Source organism: Chelonia mydas, chromosome 8, assembly GCF_015237465.2.
Source record: "Chelonia mydas isolate rCheMyd1 chromosome 8, rCheMyd1.pri.v2, whole genome shotgun sequence".
NCBI lineage: Eukaryota > Metazoa > Chordata > Testudines > Cheloniidae > Chelonia > Chelonia mydas.
Genome location: NC_057854.1, coordinates 16490796 through 16513520, shown reverse-complemented (window position 1 = coordinate 16513520; position 22725 = coordinate 16490796). Strand labels below are relative to the sequence as shown.

Here is a 22725-nt window from a genome sequence, read left to right as displayed (position 1 = left end):
CACTGTACTGACATTTTGCCTGCAAAATCAGTTTCCTTTTAGCACATGATATGTATGCTTTTAAATAAGTCAAATGAACTAATGGCCTTTTAGAACTAGCTGAAAGTTTGTGTTTCTGTCTAGAAGAGTGGGGGGGAGGATTGGTGGGTGGATGGATTCTATTTTGTTGATGCAGCTGCATCATTCATTACAATAATTAGTTCTAAAGGTTCAGGAAAAAATGATGCTAACAGGATATTTCTGTTAAAATTCTTTGTCGAAAAAAGAAGACTGGCAAATGGAATAAACTCCTAAACAATAATACTATCATTGTCACTGAACTGATCAGTTAAATCAGTTGGTGGCATTTATGGTACAGTTGATCTAGCTGCTGGTATATAGTTAAAATGTTTGCTTAATTTGAACCCATAAAAAAATTTTTTACAAAACACAATTTAAAGAATTGTGTAGCTAACTAATTATGCTTCTGTGTCACCCTTATTGTACAAGTAGGCCCATAGATTGCTGTTGGTAATTCCACAGCTGTTCTGTTTTGAACTCCCTAATAGGAATCTACTGTAAAACTGCAGATTGCAGAAAGTCAAAGTTTATAGACAAATCTTGTGCCCAGGATAATGCTCTTTTCTAACCAGTTTTATCCATTTTCAGGAAACACTGGTTGTTCTTATTGTGCAATTTTTTTTTGAGTAATTTGCTAGAGCATTTGGACTTTTTTTCTCTTGTACTTATGGGGCCTTATACTTTTCTGATTGCTTTACTGTAAATTTTGAGCAAATCCAGTTAAGACAGTGGAGTTACACTAGCATATAACATTGGTCTAGAAGAGAATCAGGCCCATACCTTATATAATATAAATATAACATTAGGCTTTACGTCTAACCTAGTTCTAACTTTTTTAGTTTTTGATATTTTGATGATAAAATGCAGAACAATTTTTGTAGCTTTAAAATCAGATTTGGGTATACACACTAGCCTTATTTCAAAACAAAGGTATCTGTTCTGTGGGTACATGTTTTCAAAAGGCTTTTTCTTTGTAACAGTTCCTACAAGTTTTCTAGTTCACTGTAGCACCACTCAAACGCAAATAAGACTTCAGCTTCTTGGTGTGTCTAAACATACTTGCTTTTTGCTTTTTTCAGTGTTTAGTTTGAATACAGATAAGTTGTCTTGCAAAGTGTGGCACATTGTTTTAATTTTTTTAAAAGGGGTTAAAAAATCAAGCCATTCACTGAAAGTCCATAATCATAGAAGGAGAAGAAAATAGTTGGGCAGGTCAATGGGAAAAAAGATATAAAACACATTAGTTACTCAACAGATTAGCATGGCTTCAAGGTAGGCTCGTCAGTCAAGTAAATCAGTTTATCTAACTTAATATTTATGTATTTTAAATACTTATGTATATTAATATTTTCATCTTAATGGTTCTAGAGAGAACCACAAAGGGATTTAAATCACAAAACCAAAACAATTTCCAAAATATACTGTTTGAAGGCTGGGTCAGAAACTATTAGGAAGGCATGATAATGGTCTGACAGATATCCGTTCTGCTCTTTTACATTTGTGAACCCTTTTATCCTAATAAGTTGAGTACTAAAGGTTTCTGCCCCGAAAGAATTTAATTAAGTTCTTGCTTGCCTCTGCCACATCAGCTTAATCTTCCCCTGAGTAAGGGGTGTTATATCTCAGATATTACGGTGAGGGAATGCCATGTAAGTATCTAACAAATGTAGGGTGACGAGATAGCAAGTGTGAAAAATTGGGCCAGGGGTTGGAGCGTAATAAGAGCCCATATAAAAAAAAAGCCCCAAATATTGGGACTGTCCCTATAAAATCGGGAATCTGGTCACCCTAAACAGATGAATAGTAACTATGATAAATAGTGTTTGATTAGCACTGTGTACCTTCAAACACTAATTCTCCCATCCTCTCTTTTTAGATAAGTAACATAACAGGGGTAGAGCCTTTTTTCTATACGAAACACAATTTTGTGCATCGATGTCAAACTGTGTTGTTGTATTTAGTTTTAAATAAAACATTCTGAGGGTAGGTGCTGTACTGAATTGTTGGACTCTTCTGAAGGTAAGATTTTTAAATACTTACATTTTTTAGTTTTTTAACCCTTTCATATGGGTTTGAGTCTCGTTGGATTAGTGAACTTGGGGGCTGGGGAGGAGGAGGTTGCTTGTGTTTGATAGAAAAGCTAAAGCAGAAACAGGGAGGCTGATTTAAGAAATTGTGTGGTGCTGCCCATTCATTTGAGTTGATTAAAACCAATATATGACTGATGTATATGTGGTATTTCTGACACCATTTGGTGTAAACATAATGCCAAAATATTCAGAAGTTACAGGACAATTTGTAACTTGCTTGCAAGGCTGATAGATCACTGCTCTATGCCTTCTTTCTACTTTAGATGGATCTCATTGGAACCATCTCCTTTAGCTCACTTTTAAAACCTATTTCTTCTATGGAATAGAAATGGTCAAAATACTCTACAATAGTTATTGCAGGTAAACTTCCATTGTGGCAGCTCTAATGATACTAGTAGAGGTCTCAGGCATTCTTACCATCATGTTGTCTAAACCTGTCCAAAATTAACCGGAGGCACTGGAGGCAGGATATGTATTTTGTTCACTAGCCAGGGAGAAAACAAATTAGAGAATTCCTAATGCAGCATATTAGCACCTAATTTGATTGTCACTTTCTCTGTTGTATTCCCAAACAAGAAAACAATAAGCTTTTAGAGCCTGATTTCTGGAAGTAGCGAGCACCCCCAACTTCAGTTCAAGGCAAGAAGAGCTGCAGGTGCTCATTACTTTTGAAAATTAGGCCCTTATGCACATGGATTTCAGAGGTGACATCACTATGCTAAAATAATGCCCAGGATGAATGTGAAGTCAAGATGAGCCAATCATATAATAAAAACATCTGATCTTAGCTGTTTAAACTAATGACTCTGAGGATGAACGATCAGGGGCACTAATTTATTTGCTAGCTTGCTGTTTCCAGTGTGCACTGTTACTTTTTATAGATTACAGTATGACTGCTTGTTGGTTGCTTTTGAGCATAAAAATATTTGTCTATCAGGACAAGAAAATAACTTAAATGTGCGCTATAGCTTTACTTTTATTAGTCACTTCAGCTTCTTTATTGCTTTTGTGCTTCTTTACTGGTTTTGTCTTCTTGTGGTTTTTACTCGTTACAATATATTTTGTGACATTTTAATTAAAAGTCTCTTGACTCACTTGATTGTTTGAAGCAGTCTGTAAATAAATTCTTTGAGGTTGCTGGCCAGAACAGTCCAAGATTCAGTTTAACCACCCGCAGACTTAAAGTAAATGTGAGGTTTACTATGAAAAATGTGAAATTGGCTTCTCTTTTATTCATGAACTCAGACATCATCCCCTTTGTGGCATACAGACTATGAAATATTGGTACATTCAGGGCACTCAAAATACAGCGCCACTAAGCTTTTTTTTATCATTATCACAATTTTAATGGCAATGTTTTGTAAATGGCTGAAAATGCCAGTGAAGCTACGAAGGTCAGTATGGTTTTGCTGATTTGTATTTACTCTAATTTCTAAGTTTTGATTTCTAATTCTGGCTTTACAATTGGACTTTGTGTCCATTGCATAAGAGGTTGTGCTGCTTTACAGGGTTAAAGCCACCCTGTACTGGGAGTCAGAAAATCTGGATCCTCATCCAGATTGTGCCATACATTTGCTGTGTAGCCTTGAACAAAACACTTAAGACCAGATCCTGCACCATTGAAGCCCTGTGGCTTTTGATGTCCGTGTGAGCAGAAGTGGCTTCTTAAACCGTGCCTCAATTTCCCCATTTTTAAAATGGGTATGATATCCACCTCACTGGGGTTTTTTGAGACTTATGTAGTGCAGTTAAAGTACTTTGAGATCCTTGGAGAGAAGGCACTGTAGAAGCAGAAAATATGACATTGTTAAAGAATTTCTCTCCAGTCTTGTCTTAGTTTGCTGACAGGAGCCAGTAATCCTTTTATTTTCTATATGATTGGCCATTTGTGTTTCAAATATCTTTTCATGTGCACATTCCATTTCATTTTTTTGGTGTAAATATTTGTCTTGCCCTTTGTAAACCTTTTATTGTTCTTTTTAGTAATTATGTTGTAAAAGCCTTGGATTTTGCCATTCTCACTTTGTTTATATATTAAAATATGTTGAATATGTCTTTGTTGAATAGCTGCAACCTTCAAGTGGTTGATTATTCTGATACTACTGTTAATGGGATCTAATGTCCTAAACTGGTGCACAAAATGCTTTACCTCTGAAAGCTTCTGTTGTTTAATATAGTGCTGTAAATATAAATAAAGCTTTACAGATAAGACAGTGTGACTCCAAGGAGCGTACATTCTGAGCGATAAATTATTAACTATGGTTAATTCTCAGACATAACTAATTTATTTCCATAATTTGAAATATTGTTTGAATATACAACTTCATTAATTTTGAGTAAAGCACGTACACTGAGAGATGAAATTAGCGTGGGGATAGTGGCATTGTACGTAAAATTAGATTGGCGCTTTCTTTTTAACGTCTTATTTTCAGTGTTACATATTCGCCAAAATTACGTTCCTGGCTGAAATTTCTCACATGTCACTTGTCAGTAAATTGTAGGCATTTCTGAATGAAGCATGGCAACTATTGAATAGTGCACAAAAACAATACATAACTGCTATAAGACAGGAAAAGAAGAATATCATATTCAACTGAGACTACAAGGATCACTTCGGGCATTGTAGGCAGAATATAATTACCAAAACTAGAGATTTTGGCAAGCACGTTGGCGTAATGTCCCTATACCTGCAAAAAATGCCTTGAGCTTTTTAAAAAAACACAAGTGGCCACGGCCTCTTCTTTACCTGTGACCCAAAAGGTGACACCAACTGAAGCATAGCATCCCTTCATACCATGCTGGGGCTTTGGTTCAATACTAACTCAAAGGGAAGACTACTGTCTATTGAATCACTAACACCACTTTCTGTTGAAGTTAGGGGTGTTTTGAAGGTCTCTTATCCAAGTATGAACCAGACTCAACAGTGCTTAACCTATGTAATAGAATAGAATCACAGTCCAAGGCAGAGTGATAAGTTTCATTTGTTGGGAGACCCAAGTCTTAACGTTTCCAAACATTTTAAATTAATTATCTAATATTTAATCCTTTGAAAATGAAAAGTGCTGTTTAGTATTATCAAAACTCTCAGTAGTGTAGCATTGACTTAGCAATTTTTAGTATACTGTATAGTGGGAGAAATTTATTAATTGTTCTTTGTGAATACTGCTGTTTTAGGGTGTGATTCTGAGAGTTGAAGGCACTCAGCACCTGTGAGGAGGTGTTCAGTACCCAGTGAATCAGTCACTTAATCATTATTAGCTGTGGTAACAGGATCATGTATCTAGTATTTGATCCGACTATCTCTTATCTAAGCAAAGTAGATTAGGAGTAGACTATTTCAATGCAGCAACACAGGCACTGGAATTCCGCACCAGAACTCTGACTTCCCAGGCAATGTTGCAGAATTCTAACAAGGAAAAAAAAAAGTTTAGGAAATAGGAGCTGCTTGAGCTTTCCATCTCAAGGCATGTAAATAGCCCACAGCATTTCCATACTCCCATCCTTTTATATTGCACAACATTTCCCACTGGCAACAATAAAAATAATCATCTGTCTTTGGCCTCAGATATGTTTAATTTCAGTCACGGACAAATTTTGATTCATTGGTTACTTTCTCCAATAGAAATAGAATTGTCTGCCACTTTCTTTGATCCATATCATACTAGATGAAATTAATTTCAGTAGATAGTCCTTTTCTTTTAGCCCGAGTATTGCATAACTGAAGATTTGGCAAGACTTTGCGGGGCTGTATGGACTCACCCACATGGGATGGATTATAGCCGTTCAATCATACAAAACTGTGGCAAAAAAGTTCTTGTGATAGATTTTAGACTCATTACAACAACAAACAACAGTTTGTATAGCATATGGTGTGAAATTATTATCTTGAAGCACTTATGCAAGTAATGAAATGTGTTTTTAATGAATAGTGCCCTTCACCCAAAGATTTCTAGTTACCTTAAAAACAACAAATTTAGTCTCACGGTATCCATCTGATGCAGGAAAGAGGTAGCCTCTGAGTTACCTAGTTCCCCATCAGGAAAATGAGGATAAGTCATGTGACCCAAGTCACAAAGGAAGTCTGCTGCTGAGCGAGGAATTTTTTTTGGCTCTTGATTCACAGTTCCAACCTCTAAACGCTACATGTACTTTATCCATGTACATATTTCTTGAATTTTACAGTTGTTGCAACACTTTTAATCAGAGACTGAGGAGAGGAGGGATCCTATTTAAATGCATGTTCCCCAGGGCAGAGGGACTGTCTTTATGCAAAATACAGTATAAAAATAATTCATAATATTTTAAAGGTATCTGCACAGTTGCAGTTTTCAGCTAGAAATATCTGGTATGAGAGTAATTTTAAATGTATTTTACTGCAGTTAAGCTGAGAAATCTGAAATCCTTATTATTAACATACTTTCTCCCTCTCAGTTTGCACTCAGACAACATTTAAAAGTAGCATGTTTATTGGCAGTGCAAGTTGTTAACAATCACACTATTTAAATAATTTGAAGTTATTGATTAGGACATCATCAGATCACATCTTTCTGTGTCATCCCCGTACAGCAACATGATAGAGCTGATCTTAAACTACTTCCTGTATAAAGTCAATACCATAATTTGCTGCAAGAGTAAAGCACAGGAAAAGTTACTAAGATAAACTGGCTTCAGAGAATTTAACAGTCTTTGATATTACTCCTAGCATATTATCAAGTGTGTGATTTTTGGGCATATCAAAAATTGCAAATAATACCTAATATAAAGAAAAAACACCACGATTTGTTTAGCTGCTTTTTAGCTATACAGATGTAGACTGGTACATTTTATATTTTTATATTTTTTGTGCTTATTATCTAATCAATTTGTGTTTTAAAGGTTCATCAATACTATGGTGCTTGAGGGAGAGAAAGTGTCTGCTAATGCTATTCCAAAAATAAGGGATTTAAATATGTGTAAACTATGCAGAATGTTTTGAAAAACGGTTCTTTATATCTCAGCTACTCATATGTTGCCCCCCCATCTCAATAATATCTGAGCTCCTTTAGTGTATTTATTCACACAGCACCCTGTGAGTATTATCTACATTTTACATATGGGTACTGAGGCACAGAGAAATTAAGGGGCAGATTTTTAAAAGTATCTAGGCACCTACTGGGATTTTCAAAAGCATCTAGATTCCTAATGCCCATTGAACTCAACTTTTCTTTAACCCCCCCCACCCCACCCCCCGGCAAAAAAAACCACACTGGGAAGAGTGTACAAAATCAAATTTTAAATTTTTTTCCCATGTGGGAACCATATTGTTTGGTGGATTAATATTTTTATGCTTAACAAATGCATCACATTACAACTTGAAATGTAAAAAAGAACACATCCAAAGGGTGTGTGTATTGGCTTACAAATGCACCATTATACCATGTGCTTATATGACCCATTTTAAAAACTGGGGTGGAGCTTGGCAGCCCACCATATCTGAAGCTCCAGAACATGTTTTAGTATTTTGGGACTATAAAAGTGTGAAATTTTATAGTGCTGTATCATTACTGCCAAAATTACCATGCTGTACTCACTTTATATCAGAGCCCACGTCTGCATACTTCAACTATTGTCTTCAGGAGAAGGCCTCCCAATTGTATGTGAAACATATTAAGCAACACCAAATCACATGCATTTGTGGCCATGAAGCAGTATACGGCATGTAATGACTGCATGGCCTTATAAAAAGGTTTTTATAAATCATGTTTTAAAACTCCTATTCTTGTTTGCCTGCTCACCACTTCAGCAGTTCTCTGTTCTTAATTCTGAGGTCTGCTCCTCTGTTTCATTTTCTCCAGTGTTCTATACCCTATAAAATTTAAGTGGAAAGAAAATAAAACTAAGTATTTTGGCTTTTTGAAAAAAAATTTTAAAAGGCAAGTTTTCTTGTTTCCCAGAACAATTTCTTTAAAAAAAATTTGTTTGTACATCAGACTGTTGAATCAGTATAGCCTGTTGTTCAGTGTCAGCACCTTGTTTACTGATTTTATTCTTTCATAGATTTAATAGAGCTGAGTGACTCATATCGAATGTTGAAAATCACGTGCCTTTAACTCCCTCTTGTGTCCCACGCAAACCTCATGTGCCCTTTAACTGTAAATTATATAGATTTTAACTAGCGCTGTATATTCTGTGTAAAGTTTACTCCAAAATCCTATATATTTTTATTATGATCAGTTCAGAGAAGGCAGTCTTTAAAACATAAAAATATTATAATCTAAGTAACTGCGTAATCTTTCTAATAAAAGCATATGTAATTTTGCTGTACATGGGAGATGTGACATCCAGATGCTGTATGGCTGGGGGTTTTTTTTCTGGCATTGTAAAATAAAGTAGGCATATAGGATAGCACACTTTGAATAAGAGTTTAGGCAATGAGAGCTGGGATTTCCTAGTGGCAGTGTATGTCTGATATTAGCACTAACTCAGCAGTTCTAAGCATTAGTATCCAGTTCTTGCTTTTGGGGACTCACCCATTATTTTATGTTTGAAACACATAGTGTACTTCTTTACTATACCAATGGCATGAGAGTGGCAGATGACTAAACACGGAGGTACTTGATTGTTAAATAACTCACCAGTTTGTTTCCTTGCAGCGTAGCTGATCAAGAGAATGAAACATAATTGATTTATAAGAAACAATAAAGTGACCAACTCTTATCAGTTTTAAAATCACTATCAAAACAAGAACCCCACTAGAGGAATAATAAGTAATGTAGTCATCTAGTTAATGCTCTACTTATAAGAACAGGCAGTAATTACATACTGGAAAGGAAAATCACTGTTGCATTCCAATTATAGTGTAATTAAACTACTCTGTAGTTACCAGTCACCTGTACTACTGTATTGCTATTCTGAAACCAGTGGTATGTCTGTATACGCCCACTCAGACCTCTGCATTTATTGTGTCCTACCTAATAATAAATCCTCTGCACTTTGCGTATGTGTTGCTTTTCATGCACTATCCAAAGACTAGGCCACCTTAGGTACCGTCATTAAGTATTATACCCATTTTATATGTGGATAAACAAATTCATAGGGTGACCAGATATCCTGTTTTTAAAGGGACAGTCCCATTTTGGGGGACTTTTTCTTATATAGGCGCCTATTATCCCAACCCCCTGTCCTGTTTTTTCACAGTTGCTATCTGGTCACCCTACAAATTCATTTTGCTGTTTCTTACTTTCCTGCTGTGTGGCCATATGTAAGGGATAGCACTGGAAAAGAATCCAGGAGCCCTGACTCTTAGTTGGTTCCCTGCTCCATCATTTGTACATAATCCTTTTGTCCCTTTTCTTCCTCCCTGTGCACCACTGTGGCAGCTGAGATCATCTGATGCTCTCCTGCCAGGAGATCTCAGAGTGGAATGTCTGGGACCTGCTCCCAGACTGCTTTCTAGCATTGAGAACCCACCACTGAATTAGCTTTCCCGTTGTTCTGACACAGCCTGTCTGTTGCCCTTCAGGACACAGTGCAAAGCTCATCTGTTTACTTAGCCTTGCCTGAAGGGACGTAGGGTGTGTTTATACTCTGTTTTTTTGGTAGAGAGTGCATTTTATGTAGCTTTGGTAATAACATTTGTGTTTGGCTTTGTACAGGCACCCAGATATTTACTGATGGGTGTATTTATACTAGATAAAAATAAATAGACTGGCCTGTTTCATAATATTTATTTTAACCTTCTGCCCAGAAATGGTAATATTTTACAAAAGGAAAATTGCTGAGCCTTCTCACAAAATGTGTTACAATTACTCAGTTTAAAACACTTAAATTACTCTTTGATACCTAAAGGAGACAGCAGAAAATTAGCAGACTTAATGTAGATTTATGTCAAGATCCCAGAGAAAAGGTAGGTCTCTTAATGTTTATTCACAGCCCCATATGACCTGTTGTCGTGTAAGATTACTTCTTTCAGCTGCTGCTTGATTGTTAAACTCTGGCATTAAGCTTTAGTTTCTAGAGATGATATAGGAAAATGCCACAAATAATAGTTTTAATACAGTTCAAAAAGTGGTACTGCAACATGCATTTGTAAACGGGTTTTTCAGAATTTTATTCAGATTTGTTTATAATAGTCTTTAAACGGTCCATGTTTCTTGCTGTGCAGTCACTAATTTCTTAAACTGCCCATCTCAGTTCATATTCTTTCTGTATTTTTTATTGTGTCCTTGTGGAAGAAGCATGTCTTCTTGTTTTCAATTAGTTTTTTTTTTAAAATGGTGTTTCCTGGGCTGAACATTTTTGTGAGTGTATATTGTATATTTCTCTTGCATGGGGTAGTGGAAGGAGACCTGAAAAATGATCCTAGCTTTGAAAAAAATTGGGAAAATTTCATACGCAAGACCTAGTTTTACTCCTGGGGGAATTCTGCACACAATATTTTAAAATTTGCAAAATTCTGCAAATTTTATTTGTCAAAATAACACCATATAATCACTCCAGTTTCAATTATTTTGGTAATTTATTTCAAAATACCTGTCAGCAAGTATGTCTGTTACAATGCAGACAGCAAAATAGATTCCTTATTAGGCATATTACTACAGAACTTCGAGTAGTAATTCATTTAAACTAATGCAGAAACATATTTCCTGCACCCCTCAGAAGCAGTGCAAAAGCTTGGGGAAGACAGGGGTAACAGAGGGAGAGGGACATAATTGCTGGGAAGGAGCCTGGGAGTGGACCTGGAGAGTTGTGTGTGTCTCCTACCCGTACCCAACAACAGGTTTTTGGCGGAGGATTGTTAGGGAGATGGGGAGCCTCCCCCATGCAGACCCTGGCTGACCCTTAGCCTCTCCCATTCAGCCAGGCACAAATGCCCCAGTCCCCATGTGGGTCTGTACCTCCACTCAGCCAGGCATAGCTGTCCATGTCTCCATGGGTCCCTGCACCCCTACTCCATTCAACCCCTGGCTCAATGTCACCCCACTAGCTTCTGTGCCCCCACCCCAGTCTGTCCCCCCTACTAGCTCTTCTGAACCCCAGTCTGTCTCCCCCCTCACCCCTCATATGCCATGCCTCTTCACCTGGCCCTCTCTGCGGCTGGCTGCTCTGGGCCAAGAGCCAGCCAGCTGCCCTCTCTTCTGGTGCCACATCAGCCTCTGGTGGGCAAAAAGGGTAATTGCGGTGTGACACCTCTCACGGCTTTCCTTTGCCTCCCTGTCAGAATCAGTTATTCTGAAGGGGGAGAATCTGTGGGGAGGACATTAATTCTGCACTTGCGCAGAATTCCCTCAGGAGTAAGGTTCTATTATACTGGGATTTGAAGCTCTTGGATTATAAATTGAAAAGTAATAGAGTAAGATCTGTGTTAAGGGAGACTACATTTAATATTTAAAAAAAAACATGCTAACACCTCATTGAAAAATTAGAAAATCACCGTATTTGAAACAATTCACCTTGTGTACTATCATTTTTCTGTTTATCTTCTCCCACCTTTTTTTTTTTTCCCCACCAACAATTTGCATGAATGCAGCCTCTATTCCTCTCCTTCCCGCCACTTTCAGAGTTGATGTGGTCTTGGTTCTTGTTCCCCTCCTGAAGTTGTAATCCTGTGAGAGCCATATTCACAGCAATGAATTGTAATTGCCAGGTGGAAAACTAAACAGGATGGTTAAGAAGGAGATTTGCCATCCTGACGCAGATTTCATTAGACCAGTGGTTCCCAGACTTGTTCCGCCACTTGTGCGGGGAAAGCCCCTGGCGGGCCGGGCCGGTTTGTTTACCTGTCACGTTCCCAGGTTCGGCCGATCGCGGCTCCCAGCGGCCGCGGTTCGCTGTTCCAGACTAATGGGAGCTGCTGGAAGCGGCGGCCAGTACGTCCCTCGGCCCACGCCACTTCCAGCAGCTCCCATTGGCCTAGAGCAGCGAACCGCGGCCAGAGGGAGCCGCGATCGGCCGAACCTACGGACGCGGCAGGTAAACAAACCAGTCCGGCCCGCCAGGGGCTTTCCCCGCACAAGCGGCGGAACAAGTTTGGGAACGACTGCATTAGACATGGAGAATGAGTGAGAAGATAAATGCTGCGGCAGAGCTCTGACCTTGTCCCCATGGGTCCCACGCTTCCAGGTGGTTTATGCTAGCCTCAGAGGCTCACTGCAACCCTCCACATAGCCCTTCTCTCTCTAGGGCCAGGGTTACAGTCTACGGAGCCCTTTTCATCAAAAGCCAGCAAGGAGGTTGGTGAGAGAACTCCCACAGTCTCTGTTGTCCCTAGGGGCTTATTTCCTAACATTTTAGCCTCCTGTCCTGACAGGGGCCTATCTTCCCCTCCCAGGAGGTGTTTCTATAGTGGCGGATTGGGGGGGAACCCGGGCCCACCCTCTACTCTGGGTTCCGGCCCAAGGAGCCTAATGGTAGCAGCTGTTCGCAGCCGACCTTTCACTGCCAGAGTTGCTACATTTCCCTGGGGCACTTTCCCACGGTTCTCCTGCTTCTCTCTTCTTCACCCTTACCTTAGGGCTCCCTTACCGATGGCTTGAGGGTATCTTCATTACTCAGCCTTTCAGCCACACTTTCTCTCCCCTAGCTCTCCTCAGCCTGACTGGAGTGAGCCCTTTTATAGTATCAGAAGGGCCTTAATTAGAGTCAGGTGTTCACATTAACTTAATGGCCTCACCTGACTCTTTGCAGGTTAATTGGAGTCAGGTGTTCTCATTAGCCTGGAGCAGCCCCTGTTCTGGTCAGTCAGGGAACAGAAAACTGCTAATCCAGTGGCCAGTATATCTGCCTTCTGCTACTCTGTTGTACCCAACTGGCCTGGGTCTATCGCAATGCATAAACATAGTGTGTCAGCCAAACTGATTCCAGCCTGGTGCTTTTCATCTTCACTTTCTAAACCATGTTTAGAAACCTGATTATGTGTATTAAAATTTATCTGCTAGATTTGGGACCTCTTTGAGAACATCACAGGATGCAAGACTAGTAATAAAGTAGCTTTGAAGGCTAAGCTATAACTGGGGAAGTTGTTCTAAAAAGATGTAATAGGTGTCATTACTGGTGAACAGATTGGTAGTTTGGCCTGGGAGCCTAAAGGAGCAAGGTGCCCAATTAAATTCAATGGGATTTGGACACCTCACTCCCTTGGACCCATTTGAAAATCCCAGCTTAGTGTGTCATTTCATTTCACTGTAGCCAGTGGATCACACTGTTAAATCTGTAGGACTGCCGGTCTTGGGAAGAGAAACCTGTCGCAAAGCTACTCAATCTGAAAATTTGTTTGTTACCTCAAGATGGTGGTGAAATCTCAAAAGTTGTCTTTTGGCAACCAGTAGGACTGCTAGGTTACCGAATGCATGGCCTGGCTTAAATAAGCTTCTGTTGTGAAACTGGGTTTGTCTATCAGCATACAAAGTGGGATTTTAATACTTTATTCCCCCTTCACTTTCAGGCCATTCTCTAGATCCAGTTAGCAGAACAATAGTCACAAATGAATTCATCAGTTGTTGAAAGTGAAGATTCTTCTGTTGAAACTTCAGTGCATACAATAGGAGTTTTTTTTGTTTTTTTTTTTTTTTACACCCGTAGGATTTTACTTAATTGATTTTTATGCTGTTATTTTTCAGGCAGAGAATGAATTTGCCCTGTATGTATGACCAATGCAAACATATGCTTATGGTTGCCAATGAGCTATCACGGCTTCAAGTGTCATATGAAGAATATCTCTGCATGAAAACCTTGCTGCTTCTCTCTACAAGTAAGTGGCCAGTTACAAAATCTGTGTGAAGAATGAATTTTGCAAGATCATGAGATTGTATGTGTGTATTAGGTTGATGGTATGGCAGATATCTCACACAGAGTTAAAGCTCAAAGTTTGAGTTTCTTACTGAGCACTGTGCAAAAATGCTGCTCTTCCAACATGACTGCATCATGCTATTGAAGGAAACTGTACTTCTGATTATTGTAACTGGATATATTATTAAATTGAACCTATTCAGTGGTAAGATATTGCAGCCTATATGTTCAAACTATTGTACATCCATGCAAGTTTGTTTCAAGATCACAAAGTAAGAATCTTCAGTGTGCAAAATTCCAAGCTATTCCATGAGTAGTTTCCCTCAGTGTCCTGACAGAGGACCCTAGTGCAGCGTTTGCCTTCCGAGCCCAAAAACTGGGACAAAGGTTCTTTTGAAAGGAAGCGTTCATAATGTCTCAGCTCCACACTTCTACATGTATTGTGGGGCCTTTGAAACTGAAGTTATGAGACAGCCATCTGACAGCTCTCTTTAAACTCCTCGAATTTTTTGGATATACAACAAAAATTTTGGGGGGTGTTACACCAAGTCATTTCTTAATTCTCTAGACACCATTCTATAGATGATGCATTTGCTGCTATTCTATACAAAATAAAGAATCTGCTTCAAACCCCAGGCCAAAGGTAAATTTTCAAAAGCACCCAAGTCTCATTGATTTTTCACTTCTCAAACTGAGACTTAGGGTAACATTGTCAAAAGAACTTTTGCTTGAGAATTTTTGGCCTGTGAGAAAACTTTTTCAAATCAGAATCATCATTCAAGATTGGGAGAAGGCAACAGTACTTTCTCTTATCCCATGTACAATAACCCACAAAGCAACAGTGGTTCAAACTGAGACAAAGATCTCCCTTGCTGCACGTGAATTTGTGCTTGGGGATAATTTGGGCTCATGTTTTTTGTTTTACTTACATATGACATTGATGGTAAGTTATCCACATTTCATAAACTTTACAAGTTTGACTACAGATTTGTATGCTCGTGTGTAAGGGACAGATATGATGCCTTCATGTGTGGCTGTGCAGCACCTTATAGAATGGGGCTCATCTTTTTGGGGTTCATGGATGCTACTATAATATGTTTTAAACAGTAGGACATATAACTACGTGGTCCCTCTGTATAATAAAACACAAAAAACTGTTAAAAGAATAGTAAGGTTGCAAAGTCAAGTCCTCAGAAGCTAGGAGATGACAGTATTAAAGTGCACTGTGCAAGCATAATTTGGCTCCCTTGTGCTTATGCATTACGATAGTCTTTCGTTTTCCTTCAGGACTCTTACCTCATTCAGTGCACAGAATGGTACAGAACTCACTTAATGTGCCACTATTTCAATGTTTTGTTGTTCTCTCTGTTCTATGTGTGGCCCTATGTCTTATTTGCTCTACACTATTCAAACCCTGCTCTGAAAACAGAATTATTAACTTTCTGGGCTTTTCTCTTGCACTCATGACTACAGCATCTCAGTGTTTCACAAACAGTAATGAATTTATTTTCGCAGAACACCTGTGAGATGAGGGGCACATTAGCCCCAATTTACAGATGTCGTACAGAGAGGATTAAGGTCAAAAGTATCCACTTTGAGACACCTACAACCTGATGTTTAGAGCTTGTTACATAGCACTTGGTATGTTCAAGGCACAGCTCCCATTGACTTCAATTGCAAATGATAAGCACTTCTGTAAATCAGACCACAGGGTTTCAAGTCAGGTACCCAGAAATGATCACCAGTTAGTGACCACCTGTGAAGAGACTGGTTTAAGTGGCTTGCCTAGCATCACACTGGGATTCTGTGACAGAAGTAGGGATAGAATCCAGGGCAGCATTCAGCTACCTTTACTGTGAGACCATCCTTTCTCTTCCTGTGGTTCCTGTCTCATTCATTTTACATCTTCCAACTTCTGCAAACGCATGAGGCAGAGGTCATACAGGCAACCATTTTCTTCACTACACGTCCCTCATTCATCCATGGAGGGGATCCAGACTGTGCACTGAATGAGGGAATGTTTGTGTGGAAAAAATAGTGTGTGTTCATATAATTAAAGATAGTATCATGATGCGTTTCTGCAAGAAGGCAAAATTAAGCTTCCACAGACAACCTTAACTCTAGCATTTCCTAGCTTTTGAGTGCTTGACTTTGTAGTCTTCATAAATCTCTTTTACCGGTGGAGGAGGGTTTGGGGTGGGGGGAGGGCATATAAAATTTCGTAGGTTTTTGAAAAACAAACTGGAAAAACTGTATTCCATCATATGGCATCATATTGACACATACATGGGTCATCAGCAGGTTGGGACATTTAATTTAAATTCACCATGCAGATATCTGTCCCATGAACTTATGGAATAACTGATAGCAGTAGTAGGTTGTCATCCTCTGTGTGGACCATCACTAGAGGGGAATGAGATACTTTGTAAAAGTGTTTCAAAGATGATTGTTCTCCTTGTCCCAGGCTCTGCCCAGCCAGTCCCAGTTCTCCTGTCACAAACACACTGCCTCCCTGTCTGATCTGTCTCCTCTCCTATCTCCACCGCCTTTCCCACACTTCACTGGATACCAGTCCCAAACTCCCATACTGGCTCCTATGCCCCCTTTCACATCTACCATTCCTTCTACAGTCTCGTCTGCCCCTTCTTCCTTCCTTCCCATTTCCAGTCTCGTTGCCCTGTCTGCCCCAGTCTTCCCTCCACCAGCTCCTTAATTCGCTCCCAGGCTTTCTCCCTAATCTACTCTCCACCCCCACCCGCCCTTTCCAGTTCTTATCTCCTCTGCATTCTAATCAAGCAGCTGCCTCATCCAGGCTGTCTGAGCCCACCAGGGGAAGAAGCTTTCAGAGCACAGAGAGAGGCTCCCTACCCTCAGTTTAGGTGCCCAGATTTGTACCTCAAATGTCCCAGAGATGTTGGGAAGTGCAATTGCAGGACAAGTCCTGCTTAGGCCCAGGAACATATTAAAATGTAAGTGGAATTAGTGTGAAAAGAGCACTTTTATAACCACATGTATAGTAGAACCAGCTGAGATCTGTAACATCTCAAAGGTTAATTTCAATGTTTCAGTTCCCAAGGAGGGTCTGAAGAGTCAGGCTCTGTTTGATGAGATTCGTATGACGTACATCAAAGAGTTGGGGAAAGCCATAGTAAAGAGAGAGGGGAACTCGAGCCAGAACTGGCAGAGATTTTATCAACTGACTAAACTTTTGGACTCCATGCATGATGTAAGTTTTTTTTAAATGTGCACTGTACATGTTCTGTATAGATAAGTTTGTGGAAAGGTACTGTGCCCTTAGAACCTGAACTTATCAGACCACTTAAAATGGTTAAGATAAAATATTTTGTTCTCCTGAAGTTTTTGTAATAAATAGGTGTTAAAGGGACACTGTCAGCTTAAAAAAATCAAGTGTATTTTTTTGTCTTTTTATATGCAACACCTAAGAAAGATTAATAGAAAATTATTAGAGAATTTTGTTGTTGTTTTTTAGTTTATTTACTTTGTGCACTTCACAGAATTTTGGCAGACAGTCTCAGGGGCAAGTGTAGTATAGTACATGAAACTACTTCTAACTCGTGTTTTGAAACGGACTAGATTTAAAGTTGATTGTGTCTCTTTTAAAATAGAGTAACACAAAAATGTTTTAAAATCTATTATAGTGTTTTTATCCTATCATTTTATGTATGTCATTACAGAATGACACAGTAGTCAATATAACATTACAGACTTTAAATATGAATGTTTTAGCTAAGTTTTCAAATATGTTGTGTTTATCCCCATTTTAGAGTGGTATTTATAAGAACCCCCATTACAGCAAAATATGAATAACAGTGAAGAAGTACAGTACCAAAGCAGTGTTTTTTCCTCTGTGCATTAGCCTGAGACTAAATCTTCTCTTTATCAATTGTAGGTGGTTGAAAATCTTCTAAGCTTTTGCTTCCAGACATTTTTGGATAAATCCATGAGTATTGAGTTCCCAGAGATGTTGGCAGAAATCATCAGCAATCAGATACCAAAATATTCAAATGGAAATATCAAGAAACTCTTATTTCATCAAAAGTGACTGCCTTAATACAAAAAGATTGCCTTAAGAAAAAGTCAAACTATAGCTTTTTTTGTACAAACTATCAGACTTGTTAATTTTGTCTTGCAACGGTGTTTCTTTTGTAATTATGCACTACATGTGGTTTACAGAGGGCCAAGACTTAAGCTACAGAAGCAGCAGATTGCTCACATTGGATGATTAGAATGAGGAGGGAGAGGAAAGGAAAGTAATTAACCCTTACGTGCTAGGAATTGGATTTCACCCCCCCAGTGCAACATCCATGGATGCACCAAAACTACTGGTGTCAAGATCAGAGGCTGATATACGAGCATTCTGCTAGTAATTTCTGCAGTTGGCTGGATAACATTTTCTGGTGGTTTTTTTTTCCAGTAAAATGGTTTGGGTTTTTTGTATAGTTAAGATAGCATTTTGATTTATGCATGTAACCTGAAGAAAGTTTACAAGTGTATATCAGAAAAGGGAAGTTGTGCCTTTTATAGCTATTACTGTCTGGTTTTAGCAATTTCCTTTAACTTTATATACCGTGAACTAGGCTTGCTCATTTTTTCTTACATAATTTTTTGTAATACTTCAAGATGCCTATTGTACAACTATTTTTTAAGGTGGGGCAGCTTGTAGCTTTCCTAAATGACCTCTAGCCATTAATCCTTGAGCATATTCATGTGAAAATGGGTTGGCTTTTCTAACCTGATTGCTTTAATTGTCAAGATGACCATAAAAATTTGGCTTGGTTTTTTTGTTGTTGTTTTTGGGTTTTTTTAGGGTGGAGGGGAGAGTATGCTCAAATCTAACCCAAGTAGACATGAATGAAACACACATTTTTGGTATATGTGAAAATGTGTTGGATATACAGATCATAGAAAATTAGCCCAGTCCTAACTGGATGCGAACGAGCGGGTTATTTTATACAAAAAACTAAGCTGATTTTTGCATACCATACAACAGCCATATGTGCAGTAGTCTTGGGCTGCATCGATGTCAAGATCAGTCCTGACTGCCCATCAGGAAACTTTCACAAAAATACGCATAGCTTAAAAAAAATAGTTGTGCATGGAGAAATTCACTTTTTCCAGGCACATAAATGTCTCATCCTACAAGTTCTTGTAGAAAACCCGTTATTGGCCTATGAGACCGACTTGTAATGATGCCCAAGTATTTTTTTAATATTGTATTGGTTCTTGAAGGGTTTTCTTCAATTAGACCTTTACCTTTAAGCAGACCGTAAAACAGACCAACTGTACTGACACATTGTAACTTTCTGGGTATACAGACCTCAGACCTGAGTGTGGTTAGTCACCCATTTTCACACTTTCATCTGTCACTGATTGGTTCATCTTCTTTTCCCGGAGAGCAGGAAGGTTCCGCTACTGATTTTGTAGTTTAGAATTGTATGTCAGACTTCTGTCTTTGTAAGGCTGCATCCCTTCATGTCAAATTACTAGTGTGCCATAAAATTACCATATGTATTGTGAACTTCTTGTCACCATTGATAATGATGTTTTAAATAGTTTAGAAGCTGTAGTAGCCCTTTCTGTGTGCACCTTAACAACTTTCTGTATAAGCATAATTTAAATACTTACTAAGCTACCCTGAAATTAGATTTTTATTCAAAGTGGCCCAATTATTTGTGTAATAGAAAATGGGGAAAAAATCTAATTGATAAAATATGAAATCTCTAATATATTTTTATATTTAGTTGTAGTTTCAAATATATGTAATTGGTATATTCACTAATCTAAGCAAAGAAGGGAAGGGCTACTGCAGCTTAAAAAGCAATTTATTGAATGATTGTTAAATAGCTTGTATAGTGTATAATAAGTGATTTTTAGATGACAGATTGCTTTATCATGACACATGATTATAGTTTTGGTAGGGGTCACAAATATGCTGAATGGTAACCCATACAAAGTGTGGTTTTTCTGGAAGTATTAATATTGGCAGCAAAGGTGTTAGGTACTTTTTTTAAAGGAAGAAACCCATGCTGAGTGGGTTGTTCCTAGGGCTGAAATTTACATTCATTAGATCACTGTATAGAACCACAGCTTGGAACTTGGAGCCCATGTTTGGTTACCCTTCACATTCCAATAGTAAATCTTCAGACTTTGTAGGTTTACTTGACTCCACTGCAAAAAATGTAAACTGAAAAGATGTATGAACTTATGGGGTTAATGTCATATACAGCCTCACGCGGGATAGCAAAAACAGTTTGAAAAATTTGGCAATAATATGCATACAGGTACCAGCAATATGTAAATATAGAGCATAGGTTGTTCACAATACACATACATTTGTGTTGGTCAGCAAAAGTTTGTTTCCAATTGAAATAGGAAACTGCATTTTTGTCGTTTCTTACATCTTTTTTTGAATGCTATACCTATTAAAAAGATGTATTCAGTACTTTGGAGTAAAATATCAAATTGAATTTAAAAAAATCATTCTGTTCTCTCTGAATGATCTCTAAAGAATACGTACATTTTGTAACAGTTAAGCGAAACCTCAAAAAGTATTTTAACTAGCATTGGCAACCCAACTGGATGAAAATATTTATGCTGTTTGAGGTACAGTTAGGAGATTCATAGTGTTTGCTCTAAAAAAGGGCTCTTTAATTAAAAGGATGAGCTTGAAAACTGTTCTTATTTCAGAGAATGGTCTAAAACTTAATCTGAGACACTCCGATGCATTAATCTCTCACTTTAGTCCCTGATACCTCAATTCGAGCTCTCAAGAAATTTCATAGTGTGTGTGGACAAAGGTATGTGCTGTTATTTGTTTGCCAATAGAAAAGTAATCGAAACGTACGTGAACAAAATAGTATTACCTTGTGAGAATAAATACTTCAAAGGAAAGAGGCTCTAACCCCTTTGATCTGTGTGCCCATATATTCATTCTTCAGTTATGGATTCAAAGAAAAGAAGAAACTGTGATGTCGGAAGAGAGAATTCATTCTGTATGTGCTGTTAAAGTCTTAAACCCACACCGTTTTAAATATGTAATCATTTAGCAAGCAGTGAAATTTTACATGTTCCCTGCACGTTTAGTCTTTTAGCACTGGGAAAAACCTACAATTTAGATAAAGCAGAGAGAATCCTGATTTCTGTCTCTTCAGTGCCTTATCACATAATGCATACATCTGACAAAGGGACATTTGGACGGCCCTAGAGATACATGCTGTATGTTATAATTGCACATGGAAACTGAAAGGAATGGCCTTACATAGGATAAGCCAGGGCATGGGATGGAGAGAGGAGGAACTTTAATCTTGTACAGTGTTTTTGTAAAACAAAATTCTGCTTAGAATCTACTTTGCAACTGGTAAGAGAGGAAGAGTATGGGACTAAGTGCCAACCTAGCTTAAATAATAGCCTTTGTAGTCTCACAAAAATTAAGTGTTGAGAACGGGCGAGGAGGAGGAGAAAGTGCCTGGAGCAGAGAGCAGCAGTAGCCCAAATCCTGTTTCCCGTAGCCACACTTCAGTGGAACTGTTTGTGTGAGTTAGGACTGCAGGAGCCAACCCAATAAGAGAATGTTTAAAAGGATTGTATTCTATACTAGCTGAGTGGTTACAAGCTCCACCATTTGTCAAGTCCAAAGCCAGGTATTGATGCACCATTGATGTCACATAGGAACCAATTTTTCAGGATAGGAATAGAGCCTCTTTACAACAGTTTTTTTTAAAAAAAAAAAACATTTTTGGAGGGTTTTACTTCTGATAAAAGGCTGTGTGTATGAAAATATACCCCAACCCTAAACTCATTGCTTAACAGCATAGATTCAACAGTGTGTCATTATTCTATTTTGTATATTAAACAAAAGATATATAATGGGGACAGATCCTATATTATACTGGTGTATGGCATATTAAAAAGCTTTTTTCATTATTTTTTATCACAGTAATTTTAAACAGTGTAAAAATTAAAACCAGTGACTCCTGTTTAAAAATAAAAGTTGTAGTTTTTTATTCATGCTGAATAATTCTGTAGTAACAATTCTGTAGTTTTCACCTACTCAGTGAAATGTTGGACTGTAAAATCTTGTGTGGAACTGTTGAACATTTATTTTTCATTTAAATTTGCTGTTCTGGTAATACAAAACCACACATCTGTACAGAAGTTGCAGTAAATGTGAACCATTTACAGCAATGCCAAATAATGGACAGAAATCACATAATAAAATTCTGCTTTTTTCATTAAATAGCTCCAAAATGCTTTGGTAGAGTTTTTGTTGTGTACCCCTGATAAAAAGATTATTGAAGCCAGTTAAATCAATCAGTTTATGTTATTCTTCTCCATTCACCACATACACAGGAATTAACATCTTACTGGTCTAAAGCCCCAGCCTCTTCTGTAGTTGTTATGGAGTGCACGAATGTCTGACGGCTAAACTCAAATTCACTGAAATGTGCAGATTTAGCAGCCCCCTCAGTAAAACTAAATTAAAGTAAGAAAACCATTGGAATTAAAATCAATACCAGGAAAAACAAATTGATTTAGAAATAAAGCATGCCTGCTATTATTACAATTTTTCTGAAGAATTTGAAGTTGTAAATGATGGAAAGAAAAGATCCTTGCTTTGGGGCAGTGTGGGAAGCTGAAAGAGTTGTTAATGCCAGGAGAAAAATCGAAACAATAGCCACTGAACACTACTTTTCTACATATTTAAGATGCATCTAGAAAGCGCTGCGAAGAAATGTCTTCAACAAAGCATTGTTTACAGTATAAATCCGCTTAGGCATAGTTCCAACAT

At 38.1% G+C, this 22725-nt stretch overlaps 1 protein-coding gene across 3 annotated transcripts in view; it reads left to right on the top strand.

Annotated features, from left to right (window-relative positions):
- NR3C1 (nuclear receptor subfamily 3 group C member 1) overlaps positions 1 to 22173 on the top strand; it is a 158005-nt gene extending 135832 nt beyond the window's left edge. For all 3 annotated transcript variants that reach the window (XM_007063607.4, XM_037907573.2, XM_043552847.1), the window contains exons 7-9: positions 13748 to 13878; positions 16985 to 17142; positions 17827 to 22173. In XM_007063607.4, the coding sequence (XP_007063669.1) occupies positions 13748 to 13878; positions 16985 to 17142; positions 17827 to 17979 (442 nt within the window). In that variant the 3' untranslated portion in view covers positions 17980 to 22173. The remainder of the gene's footprint in view (positions 1 to 13747; positions 13879 to 16984; positions 17143 to 17826) is intronic.
- The last annotated feature ends 552 nt before the right edge of the window (positions 22174 to 22725 follow it).